This window comes from Lepidothrix coronata, unplaced genomic scaffold (genome assembly GCF_001604755.1).
Source record: "Lepidothrix coronata isolate B3197 unplaced genomic scaffold, Lepidothrix_coronata-1.0 Scaffold278, whole genome shotgun sequence".
Classification (NCBI taxonomy): Eukaryota; Metazoa; Chordata; class Aves; order Passeriformes; family Pipridae; genus Lepidothrix; species Lepidothrix coronata.
The window spans coordinates 178,824-195,360 of record NW_016690458.1 but is presented as its reverse complement, the minus strand read 5'-3'; the positions used below and the strand labels follow the sequence as shown (position 1 = coordinate 195,360).

The window sequence follows — 16,537 nt, the reverse complement described above, 5'->3', positions numbered from 1 at the left end:
TTGGGCTGGGCCCTGTTTGTGTGAGACACCGTAAAAACACACATCAAAAGATAATCATCACTCTTTGTGCTAAACAGAAAGAGAGGGGACAGGCAGGAGCATTGTGCAGTGACAAGAGCTCTGTCAAAATCTCGTGACAGGGTTTGTTGGGATGGTTCAGCTGCTGTGCGAGGGGTCAGGCTGCTGTGGGGTGTGGGTGAGCCTGGCTGCTCTGGCTCCTTCCTTCCCCACTTGCTGGCTGCTGGCATGCTCTTGCAGCTTCAGCCAGAGCAGGAGGTGGGATTGCAAGGACAGAGCTTCTGGATGCAGTTATTTGGTCACACCAAGCCTGAAATGAAAGAACAATAACGGGGTGCTATTTTGTTTAGCTAAGAGATTTTTTTACATTCAAATTAATGACAGCAATCGGGGCTTTTTTATTGTATTGAAACCATGCCAGCTTCAAGTGCACAAAAGCATCGGCTCCCCAGTCTCTGTCAGGGTAGTCCCTCCACCTGGGACACTGTCTGGGGCTGCCCTGCCTCCCTCCTGCCCTGGGCATCATCCTGCCCTGGAGAATGTGGTACTGACAGCTGGGGAGGCCGTGCAGCAAGCAAAGTTGGGTCATGCTCAAAAGTGACTCATCCAAGGGTGAGAGCAGTGCCAGGGTGAGCCTGACTGTCCTGCCATCTGTGCCATGGTGCCTTGTCCTGGTTCTGGGCGGTGCAGCAGGTGATGCTGCTTTAGCAGCTTGGTTTTGGGGTCGAAGCTGCCTCTCTGTGTGCCTGGTGCAGGCAAGGAGAGAAGAAGAAAGCCAAGATGATGAAAACCACTTAGGATGGCAGTTCTGGAAAGTTTATGCACCCTGAAGTGAGGTTTATCACTTGTCTTCTGCTCCTTGCAAAACACTCCTGTATTCAGTGCTGATCTTAGTGGCTGGGAGACACTGGTGATGCACATAAAGTGCACCAGAAAGAACCCAGAGCTTTACTGGTGCCTCTAATGCTCCCAATGCCTTCTGCCTCTCTGAGCTTGAGAGTCATCCAGAGAATGATTCCTGCCCTACCAGGAGAAGTCCAGTAAAAAATGCCTTAAGCTGAACCTGAGTAGCTCCCAGGTCCCTCAGGTCACTCCCAGTGTCCACAGGTGAGTCACAGGCACATGGGATTTGCCATGAGGCAACTGGCTTCCCTTCCTTGTCCCTCTGCAGCCTGGCAGTCTGGGGCAGCCAGGACAGGCACTGCCAAAACTACATATTTCCAGGGGAATCAGTGCAAGAGCCCTGATAGGGTGTAAGATATCCTGAGCTCCACAGAGTCCAAAGTATTCCTGACTCATTCTCTCAGGAGGGAATGTGGCTGCCTCTGCCTTAGTATGGGGAGTTGCTTTGCCTCAAGGGAGAAGAGATGCCAGCTGTGACCCACCTCTCAGCTCTCCAGCCCTCTCAGCAGGGAAGACCCCACACATGTCCCCTCATATAGGAGGACGGGGTGATGCAATATGAGCAGGGGTTTGTTTTACCTTTCCTTGCCAGCCAGGCAGTGTCACCATCACCACTGGTTCTCCTGCAAGGAAGGGGAGTGGGAAGGAGTCCTCCCTTACTCCATCCTTAGCTCAGGTTTCTGCAGCAACCCTGGGGCACTTTGAGCCTGAAACGAAATCTAAAGGCAAGTACTGGGAAAGGCACGAGTGGCAGCTCGCTTGGGAGCTGACAGGCTGCTTGGACATGCAAGGCTCTTCCAGATTCCCACACCAGTGAGTGTTTGTGGAAGCTACTTTCTTGGAAGCAGGAGGCTGTGCTTGTTTCCGTGCACATCTATCCGGCGTCATCTCTGCTGTGTGAGCAGGGGCTGCATATCTGGTTACCCAAGTCTGACACTCGAGGAGAGATTTCTTGCCTTTTGCAAGCTCATTAAAGGGGGAGCAAAAGCTGAGCCACAAGCAAGTGCTCCCAGGGGATCTAATGCCCTTACTGGGATATCTGGTGTACTGACAGCATAAGCACACTGAGCCTCTTCGTTCTGTTGTCTGTGTTGCTCTCCAAAGACAAACTCAAGCATGTCCTCTTCCTCCCCTCGGAGGGATGCAGCTGCATAAACACAGGGTGAGCACGTTGAGTGCTGTTGGTAGCATTTGACATCTTTATAGGTACCTGCACCCCAGACGGTTTCGCTTTTGTCTCTTAATGCCAGCACAAAAGATGCTGTTTTTCTTTCCTTCATGTTTGTCATCTTGTGATAGATGGAGAGGGAAGAGACCAGTGTAGTCCCCAAGAGGGGCCCCCTGCAAGCACATGCCACAGAGGTCTGGGGGAAGGGATTTTGTCCTTTTTTTAGTAATACTTTTTGGTTGAGGTTTTTCATTTTAGTAGACTGTTCTTTACCACCTTTCCTCTCTTGAGCCTTCTATCAGTACTGCTGAATTTACTGTGCCCGCTGCCACATCTCAGTGCTGCCAAGCCCTCTGTGTGCTCTCAGCAGCTCAAGCAGAACAGAGATGCTCCCCAGACAGGTGGACTCTGTGCTCACACCTTGCTGCCCATTCCCTCTGTCTCCATGCCCATCCCACCCCTCACTCACTGCCCCACCACTTGCTGCTGCTCTTCCAGCTCTCTAAAGCTCAAAGCTGCCTTCTCTAGACATTGGCCTTTGACTCCCCGAGGTGACACAGGGGGTCAGTCCCACCCCCACAGGGAAATGGCAGCTGCTGCCGTGGGGGAGTCACTGCTGCCTTTGGCCATCCCTGAAGCCTCCTGGGGAAGCTCCTCTGCCTGTGCTCTTGTTCCCATGTTGGTTTTCAGCTGCCCAGCCCAGCACTGTCTCTCCTTTCTCCCTTGCCCGACAAGGATAGCAGGCAGCACTTGCCTCACAGCTCCAGACCCTTCCTGAGCTCTTGGAATCCTAGCAGGACGGAAGATGGGCTCTCTTCAGGGAAGGTGATAGCCAAATTATCCTTTCACACACTGGAGAGCTCTGCAAAGGATGGACATGTTCCCTTGGGGACCATGAGACCAGCCTGGGGCTGAATGCAGCATTTTGGAAGTGTCCTCTGAGCCACTGCAGCTGTGCTGAGGTTTGCTGGAACTCCTCAAGGCAGCAGGACAGAAAGGGCTGAGCATGGCAGAGGGCCAAGTCCTGAAGAAGACAGTCTGGCTGGGAGTGGAGCCTGTGTGCTGGTCTGCAGCATTTTGGCACACTGCTGGTCAGGGCTGTGAGTGGGCTCTGCCGTCCCATCCCCGCTGTCCAAGTGGACCAGCTCCTTTCCTCCTCTTCCTCTGGTTCTCCCAGCATCGGGACATGTTTGAGAGTGCTGTTTCCGAGGTTCTCCTTGTGATAACAGTGCAACTTAAAATCCTCCATATAAAAATCCACCTTCCCTAGGAGCATCCTATCCCCCAGAAGAGGAAGGTGAGGGTCTCTTCTGTGTGGGCAGCAGGTTGTGCTGCTCATCCCTTCCTGGCCCACCTTTCCAACAGCTTAATATCCTGGGCTGGGAGGGAGTGAGGGCTTGGTCTTACAGTGCCAGGAAGATGTGTTGGAAAAGGGTGTGACGAGAAGGCGGCTGTGACAGTACCTCTGCCTCTTAGTCTGGTTTGCCTTTTCATGGGCTCATGTTTCTCGGGGCATAGCATAAGTAGTGCCAGTATTAAGTTCTTTATAACCAAGCAAGAAACACTATCAGAATCCTTAATACAGGTTTGTTTCCTTCTTGTGCCACCAGCCTTGGGGTAGGGTGTGCAAACACACTGTGCTCTGCACATGTCTGCAGCGCTGTCCTCAGAAGGGTGCAGGCCTGGGTTTGGGTGGGTCACACCCCTGCCCCCCATGGGCGCTGGAGATGGGGCAGCGGCACTGCCGAAATCCCAACATCCCTGTCCACTCACATCTGGCACAGCACCAGGAAAACCACTGCTAGAAAGGGCAGAACTGAGGTATGGGGTCTTTTCTCCAGGCTTCTGGGAGGGAAAAAGCAAACAATGGAGCTCTGGAGCCTGAGAAGAGCTGCCGGATACACTGGGCCTGCTGGAACTGGGTGCGGGCTGGGAAAACCAGCGCCAGGTTGGGGTGTTTATGTTGGAGCTACTTGAAAGCATTCCTCACAGGGAACAGTCTCAGGGGACTCTCAGGGTCTGCTGCTGGTGGCTGAAGAGCACAGCTGAGAGACTGTGTTGGGATACTTCTTCTCCACTGGCTTTGCTTTCTGTCAGGACTTTCACTGTTCAGAAGGACAAGGCTGAACCTTTCTCCATGCTGGGAAGTCAGGAAGTCCCTGTTCTCTGCTTTGTCTTTTCAGCAGCCTGGGGATGGGGTTGAAGGAAGCTGTATCCAGACATGGCCCCAAGAGATTGTTCATGGCTGTGGAAATGATTCTTTCAAAAAAGTCTTGTCCTCTCTATGATGGTACCTCTTTCCTCTCATCTCTGGCAGCCAAAGAGGCTGGAAATGTCACAGTGTGTCCAAGATGAGACTGACAGGCAAGGTGGGGTACAGCGCATGTGTAGAAGTTTCCCTTTTCTGTCACATTTATTTACAAACCTCCTGGTCAGTGTGGTGGCCCTCAGTGACACACGAGTGGCACAGCTTCCCTGTCTCCTCTGACTCCACTCCGATGCTCCTCCACTGGATATCTCAGCAGAACCCTGCAAGGACACTACTGTGGCACAAGTGGTCTGAATCCTGAATGCAAAGCTCCTGGGTGCAGTACCCTCTCCTTGAAGTCAAAATGGGCAGACAGTGGGCATTGAGGTGCCCTGGGGAGGTACCAATACCCACTGGGTGCCTGGATTGGTCTTCACATCTTGAATCGCAGCCAGGGAGGAGCGGTGGCACAGTGGACTTGCTTGCTTTCTGTTCCTTGCCTCTGGCTGCACCTTTGCCCCTCGTCCTGCATGAGCTGCAACAGGTCCCAGAGCTGTTGTCCTACAGCCCTCCTGGAGCCAAGCCCCCTTGATGTCTGGCCCCTGGCCCCAGCACGGGGCACGTGGGTGCTTTGCCTCTTGCCAGTGCCCATGACAGAAGAGCTGTCACAGTCCCAGGTGTTTGTGCTGTTCCTTGAGAAGGACAGTGTCAGAGGGTGCCCTGGGTGCTGAGCTCTGATGGCTCCAGGGCTCTGCAGTGCTCCAGGGCAGACTTGGTCCCAGTGTGCAGTTTGCCCTTGGCCTGAAGGAGGGAACGTGTTGGGGCGTGGACTGCAAGTGCCAAAATCCTGCTGCTTGTGGCAGAACTGCTTACTCACCACCTACTGTGGCTGACTGTCCAGCTCGTCTTGCTGTCCTGCCAGCTGGGCTCAGGGCAGCTGCAGGGACAGACCTGTGCCAGTGCAGAGTTCCTGCCGCTCTCCACCACCTTCCACCCATGTGGCCAAGTCTGTGCTGAGGCCACGTCCTACTGTCTTGGGCCCAAGGCAAGGGACAACTTCCTCCCAGCCTGATGAAGCGACTCTGGGCAGTGAGGAGCTGTCATGCTTTGGTGTGCCTGTTGCCCTTCGGCTGGCACGGGGTCACAGGTAGACAGCTGGCCTCTGTGGGAGGCCATGAGCACAGCATCCCCTTTTCTTTTTCAGATCAAATCCCTCATCGCTCATCTGAGGGCTAAAATCTGGGCTTTGCTCTATTTCATAGAGCAGAGGCAGAGGTTGTTGCCAGTTGGGATCCCACGGGACCCTAAAGTCCTAATGCCATGCTGGAGCAGGAGCCTGTCTCTTGTGGCCAGGCTGGTGTGCTGTGCAGATGCCCAGCCCCACACCTGAGCGAGGACGGTTGGGATGTGCCAGGGCTGCTGTGTGGGTGTGAACTGGGACAGGAGATGGTGCCAGTGCCTGCTGTGCGGGCAGGGAGAGGCTCCTCCCTGTGGCTCAGAGCTGAGCGAGGAGGTGGCACAGCTTTGGGCAGAGGTGCTGCTGCTCCGGGTCACCTGGGGTTGGTGGGCACTGGAGCAGCCACTGCCAGTGCCAGGCAGTACCAGCACACGATGAGCCTGCACAGGGTGACAGGTCTGGCCATACCAGGGGTGGGTCTGCCAAGCCTTGGCCAAGTGGATGTCTCAGCTGCTCAGAACTGGTTGGACGTGCAGTGCTGCAAGTCAGGGAGAGGAAAAATCTCAGGAAGTGGGATGTGGGGTCCAGAGCCTTCCCACAGAGTGCAGGTTTGTTTTCCAGCCCTGCCATAGCTGAAGTCTTGCAAGGCAGGGGGACACACCTGCAGCTCAGGGCTACGGCCCTGCTACCCTGTGACCCAACAACTGCACAGTGCTGTTCCAGGCACAGTGCTGCTCTGGCTGTAGGGTTGAGCTACAATCCCTCCTGGTCTCTCACTCTTGGCCTGCCTGCTGAGTCAGGAGCCCATGGGTGGCTCTGTCCTGCTTCCTCTTTGACAGTCTGTCTTCTGTGCTGCTGGTTCAGCCGTGGGGGTGTCAAAAATACTCACTTGAAAGCCTACCAAGTGTGGCTGCTCTGGTTCTTCCTGTTAGTCCAGGAGCTCTTCGAGGAACAGACAGGTCTTCAGCAGTGCTTGTGTTTGGGATTGGGGCTTGGCCACACACAGGACAGACGCACTGGTGCGAGCAGCAGGCCCTGTGTCCCACGGGGAGGGATGCCTGGTGGGTTTTGGGGCTGCATGTCCTCACAAATGCCACCCCATCCTGCCGTCAGCACCTTTAGAATAAAACCCTTTGTGCCTTAGTGGGAGATGCTCAGGAGGCCCCAGAGCAAGGGGGACCCCAGGGTGCGAAGCAGAGTGGCAGCCCTTTCTCAGCCTTCTCTGCTTACCTGGGTAGTTGCACAAGAGAGCTGTATGGGCTCTGCTGTGGGAAGGGAGCCAGCCCTTCAAAGGGGAGGTGCAGCCAGAGGGTGGTGAGGCCTTTGGACCCTGGCCAGGGGTCAGCACTGCGCCCGTGGCAGGGCAGCGCCAGCCGCACCCGCACCTCTCCCAGTGCCGCTGTGCCAGGGCGGGATTTGCAGTGACACAGTGCCATCGTAGAGCATGGATTGCCAAAAACACAGTAAGCAGTGGATGGGGAAGGGGCACACCACCCCCTTAAGAGGGCAATGATTGGGAGCAGATGTGGGACACTGGGTGTGGGGTAGACAATGTGGGGCAAGTAACTGGGGTGGAGCAGGTGGAATAGGACACCCACACAGATGCACTGGTGGGATGGCCATGGAGGGAAGAAAAGGAACAGCATCTGAGGGAAGCTGTGCTGGGACCCAGCCAGGTGAAAGGGCTATGGAGAGCAGGAGAAAGGGGCAGGAGGGTTGGCGTATCTGAGTACCTTGGGGCTTGGCAGGGCAGGCACAGGAAGGGCTCACATTGGCGAGAAGCAGCTCTGGATGTGCAGCAGAGGTGGGTCTGTCTGCCAGCACAGGGCCCACAGAGGACAGTGTGGAGAGGGGACCAAGCTCAAGGTTCAAACAGAGCAAAATGGCTGTGAAGGTGTGAGGGGAACATCTGCCACAGACAGGACACGTGCAGTGTGCCCTCAAGCCTTACCTGGTGATGTCTGGTTGCAGGTACGTGGAGGTAGGGAATGAAACGGGGCCAGGTTCAAGGAGACCTTCCTGGGGACCGTGGTGCCTTGGAAAACCTGGAAGCTCGGGCTGGTTTAGCAGCTTTTCCCTTCTCTTCTCCTCAGAGCTCACAAACACAGACTGGCTGTGGCTGTGCCCTGACAGCACGTTGTTGTTCTGCTGCAGAAAGTGCCCTTGGAACTGGGGTGTTGCAGTGGGCACGTTGGGTTGTGATCCTGAGTACCACCACAGGTCAGAGGAGGGTTTCACAGCCATGAGAGCTGAGCAGGGCCAGTTGGTTTGGCCAAGGGAACCAGATCTAGTGCATCAGGATTGGGAGGAGGCTTGGCATGTTGTGTGGGGCTGTAACACGTCCTATGAGCTGAGGATGGCTGCCCCCATTCACTTCCCATAGACCTCATAGGTTTTTCTGCAAAATAAACATGCATTTGGAAACTTAAATCAACAAAATACCGTGGTCTGGAAGGACTGTCATCATAATTGGATAATCCAAAGACAGATACTTGGGATTACTTTCCAATTTAATGCTTGAGTGGTCCAGAAGAAGTTGCTAATCTCCAGCTGGTTGTTCTGGGTGCCATGCTGGTGGCTGAGTTTAAAAGTGTAGGTTGTGTCCTATCTCAGTGCTGCTGATACCAAACAGGTTATAATATCATGAACTCATTTCATCTCGTTCTGCTGATCACGACTCAGAAATTTATCATGTGTGTAACAACAATGATGTTCTGTTTCAGGAAGGGGGATCTCCAGGAAAAAATAACATGCTGATGTAACTGGCTGGGGAATCTTCAGGCACTTTGAGAGGAACTATGTGATATTTGTGTAGATGTAGAGGGTACTCCAGTTAATACCATCCTTCAGTAATCGCTTGTATTTGTATCTTTCTTCTTTTAGGGAGACTCCTACCCAGTGGCAGCCTCTGCCAGGCACAAAAGCAGCCATGTTGGTCAAAGTGAACAGTTTGAGGCAGATACAGAGCTTTTCAAACAGTTCACTTCAGCTGCAGAGCGCTCCAGAGCCCAACAGCCCAAAATCTCTTCCAAAACCAGCTATATATGCTCAGCCTCAATCCAGGTCCCAGAGCCCTGGAGCGACAAAGCAAACAGGAGACACAAAGCAGTCTATGCAGATCAAAAAGACAGAGAACGGTGGGTTTTGCCTGGTGCTGATGAATGGCCCAACTTCTCAAACACCTCCCAGGAGCCGGACAGGAACCCCCCAGCCTGCATCCCCCAAGTATGCCTCCCCTGCACCCATATACGATGAGCCATCGCTAGAGTCACCGATTTACGATGAGCCACCAGTCGATATGGACACAGAAAGCGTTGCTGTGAGTGGCATGTCTCCACCGAGGTCACCAAGCAATAGCTTAAAAAAGCAGCTGCAACCGACCAAATTATTGCAGCATCCCAGTATGCAACAGCAACAAGCTGCAAAGAAGCATGCAAGAAATCCCTCTTCCACTGAATACAGCCCAGCTGGCAGGGAATACATAAAACATATGGTCAATGTTGACCAGTCTGCCAAACTCTCCCACTCTTCTCCTGCAACAGCTGATGCTTCCACTAAACTGCCTGGTCAGCTTGCTTCAAAGGACAGTTTCAAGCAGTCTTGGAGGATCTTGGAAGCCAACGTCCTCAAGAACATGGAACTCCACCACAGTCGTCAGAACAGCCTGCAGACTCAGGAGTACCCAGCTGGTATAAGCCACCAGGATTCTGGTTATTCGACCGGCCCTTCTCCAAGCTTGAGAAAAAGGAAAGGAAGGAGGCAAGGAACAGGTCAAGTAAGACCTGGCTCTGTGGGCAGCAGCAGTGAGCTCACAGCTCTGAACGATAAAGTGATCGCTGAGATGCGTGCAGTGGTGGGCAGGTCAGCAGCTTGCAGGGGAAGCAAAGCCAGCCTGGATGCTGAGAGCCTGGAGAGTGGTGTCCCAGCAGAGAGCAGCAAGGTCAGGTTTCAGTCTGACCACTTGAAAAAATGCATCAGCCGGAGCTCCAGGGACGACATCTCGGCCAGCAACAGGTCTCTGTACAGGCAGGGCCTGGAGATGAGGGAGGGCTTTCCCAGTGATGCAGCTGCTCTGCAGGACACAATGAGGCAGAAGAGGACTTTTGAGAAAATAGATTCTTTAGAAAAGAACGTGACCAGCCAGACAAGCTTAGCTTCATCGGATGCCACACGCCTCTCCTCACAGGTACCGCGCGGCGGGGAATCGGGGAATCGGGGGCCTTGGCTGAACTGTCGTGGTGCAAACTGCTCCCGAGGGGGGGTTGGTTCAAAACACGTCTGGGCCTGCAAAATAGGAAACAGGTCACAAAGCTTCACAGCTTTGCGGGTGGAGACCTCATTTCAGGCCAGTGATGTGAGAGGAGGAGGACTTGCAGGGACTAAGGGCTCATGCCCAGCATGACCTCAGCACTGCTCTGTTTGGGTAAATCTGCTGCCCCATCAATTTACTGTCACTCGTGTCTTTGTTGGGAGCCCTTACCCCTCATATGTCCTTCCTTTGCTGGGATGATCTGAGTCAGTGGGGTGCAGGACACGGGCGTCAGGATTTACATGGCCACGAGGCAGCAATTCCTCTTTCTCTCTTCTTTTTCTGATGGTTCCTCATATGCTCTTCTCCCTCCCAATTCCCGAGCATCAAATGGAAACATTTAGAAAACCAGTGTTAATTATTTTAAAGCCCATTAGTGTGCCTGCACAAGGCGAGTAGTTTTTCTCTATTACACAGCACTTCTGCAGAATTTAGTTTGCCAAGTACCTTGCTGTCACCTGAAATCTCTTGGAAGACTGATGTCACGTTCCTGCATTTCCCATTTTTCAGGCACAGAGCCAGATCAAGTTTATACAATCTACTGTTAATAGTTCAGGAATTCCATTTCACAGCCTCTTTAGACTTGGTGGAAAACTGCTCTATGGTCTTCCAGCTGTGTTACACCTCATTGCATTGACAGGGAGAGCTGAGACTTGATGTCTTGATTATCCACAAGAGATGGTGGTTTGGGGATAGGCTGTTGGCCTTGAAAATGAAGAAGAATAGTTCATGTGTCATAATATGGGGAAGGAGAATACAGTGGAAGATGTAAGGAGATGAATGTTGTGGTAAAGGCAGAGAGTCACTAAATAAAGAAATATTCACAGAAGTACTCAGAAATGTAAGAGTCCAAGTAAGGAGAGGAGGAAGTTGCAGAGAACATGGCAGCAAAATCGCTGCCTTAGCTGAAAATGGCAGTGAGTGGCTTGAGTCATCAGCGATGTCCTGTGCTGCGCCTGTGAGATGGAGAGGAGAACGAGGAGACAAGGACTCTCATTATCTGAGGAATGTGGGCAGAGGTTCTGAGACAGGCTGAGCACAGGTGGCTGTGTGCTGTCAGTACAAAGATAACAGCTGGGGAGCTGTGTGAATGAGATGTGAGAGATAAACTTCAGAGAGAGCAGAGAACCCAGAGCCTGCTGAACCTTGAGAGAGTACGAGGAGGTGGCTCCTCAGAAGAAAGATGCTGAAGGAGCGGGTAAGGTGATAGGAGGAAAACCAACCCTGGGCAGGGAAGGTGAATTGAAGGAGACTGAGGATGTGGAGATGGCAGAGAACTGCAGGCAGGGATTTTTAGTCAGTGTGTTGAGTGAATTCAGAGAGGGTGAGGAAGTAGAGGAGTAACTCAAAGGATACAAAGCACAATGTAGAAAAAGGGGAGAATTGATTGTGCCCCCGGCTGGCAATAAGAGGTGGAATGTGATGTGTGCTAATCCCATCATCCACGTGTAGGGACATGTTGGGTGTAAGATAGGGAAAGGTTGGACTGCATGAGCCTCTTTCATGAGTTCGGCAGTTCCTCTATATGAAGAAGAAAATGCTGACTTGCCCTAAACTTCTAAGAACTACTGTGTGGTTTGGGGTTGACTGTAGACCATGACCAGAGCAGAGTGTGGCATGCAGTTAAAGGTGGTCTGCAAAGAAGGAAAATACGTTTGATTTCACTATTTCCACTTCAAAACCAAAATTTACTGCATGTGTTTTTTGTCTTCCTTTAAAAAACAAAAAGCTCTAGATTATCTTGTCTAGCTTTTTCCGCTTGCTAGCGATCTCCTTGGAGAACACAGAGTGAAATGTGGGCTCTTTAGCTCTTGGCTGCTCCATGTGGGAATTTCAAGTCTAACAGAAAAGTCCATTTCCTAAAACAATTTTTTGGGTGCTTGGGTTCAATATGTGTCCCAGGCTGCCACTTTCATTCAAAACTAAGAATTCTGGATGGGCAAAAGAAGTATCTTTTCTCTCAAATAATCATGACTCATGTTTTCTTGGGACGAATACTACCAAAGCTCTAATGATGTAGTTATCTGTAGTGATTGCTGGGAAACAAGGATGGCCTACATGTAAAAAGTACAGAGTCTGGGAGGAAGGAAGGTCTCTGTCTGTGCTGCTGATCTCTGTGAACCTGTGATCAGTGGACTTGTCCCTGGAGCAGATGAGTTTGATCACTGCAGGCTGTGGGTGGGAGCAACTGTCCCCACTTCTCTGAGCAGAGAACTTCTCTGAGAACTCAGTACTGTGAGCAATTCTGATTTAATTTGGGGAAGGTTGTGCCAATGGGGAGCGTGTTGCAGAGGTGTCCGTGAGTCCTGTGCAGCAGGACTTGCAGAAGCCCCAGTCTGTAGCCACAGCTGGTGCCTTCCCTGTAGCTGCTGAGGAGCTGGGCCGGTTTGGCAGGAGGCCGTGGTGGGTCTGTGGGATCTGGCAGCACTGGAGATGGCAGCTGACTCACACCTGATCTCCTCACTTCACCAACTCAAACATGATCTATCCTACCTGGATGACAGCCTTGCCATCAAAATACCCGTGCCCATTCTCCTGTGTGCCTCTCAGCTGCTCCTGTCCTGTTTGTGTGTCTCATTAGCCTTTCCAGTAGGAAGGTCATGGTGTAATTGAGATACGTGATTTCAACACCTCTATTGCAGAGACTGTCCAGGCACAGGCAGCTGCGGAGGGTTGCTGGCTGTGTTGATTTGGTTTTGGTTGGTTGGGGGTTTTTTGCTAGAACTTGGAAAAACAGTGAAGGTAGGAACCAGGTATGGGATTGTAGGGGCCACAATGGGTAAGGCTGAGAAGGAAACTGCTCATATTGCTGTGGCTGGTCTATAGTCTCTGCTACCTCCTGGTGTCCCCGCCTGCCTCCTGGAGCTCCACAGGAACTGAGAGGTGAGGAGTGGGGAGATGCTTGGCTCCCCAGTGCTTGGTTGCTGTGGGAGTTGGCCCAGCTCCTGCCTGGGCTGTCCCCATGAGCTCTGGGACAGCTTGGACACTCAGCCCTGTTGCTCCATGTCCCAGCGCTTCCCTTTGGGACTGCAGCAGTGTGTGGCTGAGCCAGCCAGGCTCTTGCAGAACTATAGGTGTCAGCCACAGATTCTGCACCAGGTCATGTTTGCGCAGACTCAGCACTGTGCAGTTCCTGGTAGCTTCATGACTCACCATAGGTAATTTTCCTAGCAGGGTAAGGAGTCACCTAAGCTGCTTTTGACACTTCTGTTCTTCACAGCCTGGGACCATAGAGCTGGACCCCAAGCAGGAGGGCAGTGGCCAGCGCGGGGGCTGCGTGGGATGCCACTTCCCCTACAACACCCTACGGAAGCCCATCTCCCAGAGCAGCATGGCAGACTGGGCCTCCAAAAACCTGAACATGCACACGCAGGGCATCTTCCGCCGCAGGATCTCCATCTCCAACATGCTGTCCTGGAACGGCGGCTCCATCAAAAAGCCCATGCTCATCACCAGCAACCGCACCATCAAAAAAGAGGCGTGTGAGATGTTCAAGCTGGTGCAGAGCTACATGGGAGACCGCCAGACTCGCCTGGACCGCAACCACGTGGCCTTGGTGACGGTCACCAAGTGCTGGAGCATGCAGGGGCTGCGGGATGAGCTCTACATACAGCTGATCCGGCAGACCACAGACAACATGTGCTACCGGAGCCTGGCGTGGGGCTGGGAACTGATGGCCATCAGTCTGGCCTTTTTCTCCCCGTCACCCAAATTTCAGTCTTACCTGGAAGGTTACATTTATCGCCACCTTGACAGTGATGAAAACAGTAAGTGCCTCATGCACCTCCTCTGTACCCAGCAGCATCCTGGTAGGTTGTTCCACTCTGGGTTTTAAAAGTACAGGTAGTCCCCAGCCAGTGCTGTGGGCTCTGTCAGTGAAAGCACGGTGTATTGGGCGAGTTCTTCCTTAGTGGGATGAAGCTGCCACCAGCTCATCCCCTTCCAGTTCTCACTTGTGTCTGACAAAGAAAAGCCAGGCCCAGAGCATGCTTACCTCATCCATCAGCACTGAAATGAGCTGATTTTGACCCACCAATGGCAGAGTTTCTTTGGGTTCTCTGAAGACATTTATTTCTAAGTCAGTAAATGAGTAGTAAAAAAGTACAGTCTGAAGACTTTACTTCTAAGTTCCTTAAAGCTGAAAAAAAAAAAAGGATGATTGTTAATACCTAACTTTTGAAGGGAGACATTGCCAACACTGGGAACAGGCCTTGGCTTGGCACAGTCAGGGACCCTGAAGAATGCAGGCTTTCAATGCAATTTCTCTGTCTTTCAAAAGTCTGGGGACCAGCCCAGCAGGTATTCCCCAATTTTAATGTGGAGGAAAAACAACAACAGCGCTCACCATGTCCTGTCCAGTCTCAGGTCAGAAACCAGAGCACATATTTCCCCTTGGTCTGTGAGGGCTTCTCCCTGTGTTTGAAGCCCCCCAGGTGTGTGGGGTGGGTGCAGCTCCGCCCCAGCACCGCAGCAGAGGTGGGACCGGGGCAAGCAGTACTGAAACGTCAACCCTTGCCTCCTGGTTTTGTGCTTGTAGCCTTAATGTGGGATTCCTTCACTGAACTGTCAGGTGTGCAGCACTAGTTTGGGTTTTATGAGGATCCTCTGCCCTTGTCACTTCTCCCCAAACCATTCCCTCCAGCTGTGCTTGGCCCAGAGTGGAGGCAGCAAGGAGGAGCACTCTGAGCTGTCTGAGCAGATTGTTCCTTCTGCTGGTATTTAGGCAGCAAGTTTATTTAGGCTTCTCAACTGTTTGGCCATTTGGAGAAGCTGAGTGATGTTCTGGGCCCCTCACTCGGGTGCACTGGGAGCTGGCTGTGCTGCAGGACCTTTCCCCAGACTCCTCTCATTCTGGAGTCAGGCTGGCTGCCACAGCCAGGGGCAGTTCCAGGCTTTGGTATTTTAATATATCACATTATTAATCCAGATCCTCTTTTGATTCTTCAGTTGCCCAGCGCATCAAGGAGCTTGTGGATCTGAAAAACAAGAAGAACTCGAAATCCAGGAAAAAGAGAAAACAAAACACAGAGGATGAAGGTAAGGGGAGGCACAGGGAGCCAAGAGGGGGGTCTGCACTGATCTCAGGCAGGGAGGGATTCTGAGCTCTGCTGAAAATCAGACTATTTTTTGAAGTGCACAGACTTGGGAAAAACTCCCTGGTGGGCGGCTGGTCCGTGAGCTTTGACCAGAGCGTGGATCAGCAGTGTGGGTGGCAGCTGGGCTGCATGTGGGACACGTGGGGGGCCTTTCAGTCAAACTAGTGTGAGAAAAGGGATTTTAATTTGGATGCAGACCTGGATCTGTAGTTCAGCTGGTTTGTGAATGCCATGGGGTTTCTATAGCATGTTCCAGTGCTAAAAGCCACATGAGCCAGTGTGTTGAGAAGATCCTGTCTTAGTCATGTAAATGGATTTTGTAAACCACTGCCTAACCTGAGGTCCTTCGGGAAGGATGGTGTACCTGGGGAAGGACACGACCTTCTCTCCAGTATTGGCTTCCCTTTCTGAGCTCTGACAGCCCAGGGCCTGCACTGGAGTCTCTGCTGAGAGAACAAGAGCTCACACATTCCTCCAGACTCAGTTCAACTGCTGGTTGCAGGATAACACTTTATCTGGCTAAAGTCTTACTGAACAAAAAGTCCATTCAGTATTTTTCTGTATTGCTTTCAGGAAACTTGAGTCAGCCCTGTGAATTCCTATCAGGCAGCAGTTTCTATCAAGTGGCATTGGTGTTTGTAATCTGTGAGAGCTGGAGTCCAGCTCCTGCATTCCTGAGCCCTACCTGACACCAGCAGGCAGCTGAGCTCCCTTTGGTGGCTTCCCTGTGTCACTGCTGTGTCACCCTGTGTCACGAGGCAGCTGCAAGGGAGGTGGCTGGGGAGGGCCCTGGGTTGGAGCCCCTGCACTTCAGAGGGTTCATTGTTTCTCTGTCTCTGCTGGGATTTGGAGCAGAGACCTGAAATTGCACAGAAGTATTATATTTCTGGTAGGAATATGTGTTTTTCCTTTCCTGTTCATGCCCAGGAGAGTTCAGCCCATTCTGAGCCTTTGAAAATTCATTTTTCTTGTGCTCAGAGGGACTTAGGCATCTTTATGGGAGAACTCCATGGAGATTGCCCTGTGCAGGGTGTGCTGCCTGTGGGCTGAGCAGGCTCTTCTGTGCAATTATATGTCTATATTGCATGTGCTGGAGGTGTGCTTAGGAAGATCAGGGTAGTTTTTACCTAAGAACAAACAATAAATTTAAAATAAAAAAAATAGAACACCAGCATTTGGACTCGATGATCTTTGTGGGTCTCTTCCAACTCAGGATATTCTGTTTTGCTTCTATCATATATATTTATAAATATATGTAAGTATATGAAACGTTATGCAAAAGGCATGCTAGGATAACTTCATAAAGTTTCCAGAATGAAGCACTTGAGAGTCAGCCGTGCGTGTGTGGGCTCAGCTGGGCTCTGGTGACAGGTCACACACACTGTTCCCTTTCATGGAATCACAGATTCATTAAGGTTGGAAAAGCCCTCTAAGGTCATCGAGTCCAACTGTTCTCCCAGCACTGCCAAGGCCACCACCAACCATGTCCCCAAGTGCCACATCCACGTGGTTTTTTAACACTTCCAGGGGTGGAGATTGTACCCCTGCCCTGGGCAGCCTGTTCCAGTGCCTCATTACCCTTGCAGTGAAGAAGTTTTCCCTTATATCCAGTCTAAAT

At 52.1% G+C, this 16,537-nt stretch overlaps 1 protein-coding gene across 3 annotated transcripts in view; it reads left to right on the top strand.

The window, feature by feature from the left end:
* The window catches only part of LOC108508009 (rho GTPase-activating protein 39-like), a 55,911-nt gene that overhangs the window by 28,187 nt on the left and 11,187 nt on the right, over positions 1-16,537 (top strand). For all 3 annotated transcript variants that reach the window (XM_017836479.1, XM_017836478.1, XM_017836480.1), the window contains exons 3-5: positions 8,398-9,700; positions 13,044-13,590; positions 14,771-14,860. In XM_017836479.1, coding sequence (XP_017691968.1) covers positions 8,398-9,700; positions 13,044-13,590; positions 14,771-14,860 — 1,940 coding nt within the window. The remainder of the gene's footprint in view (positions 1-8,397; positions 9,701-13,043; positions 13,591-14,770; positions 14,861-16,537) is intronic.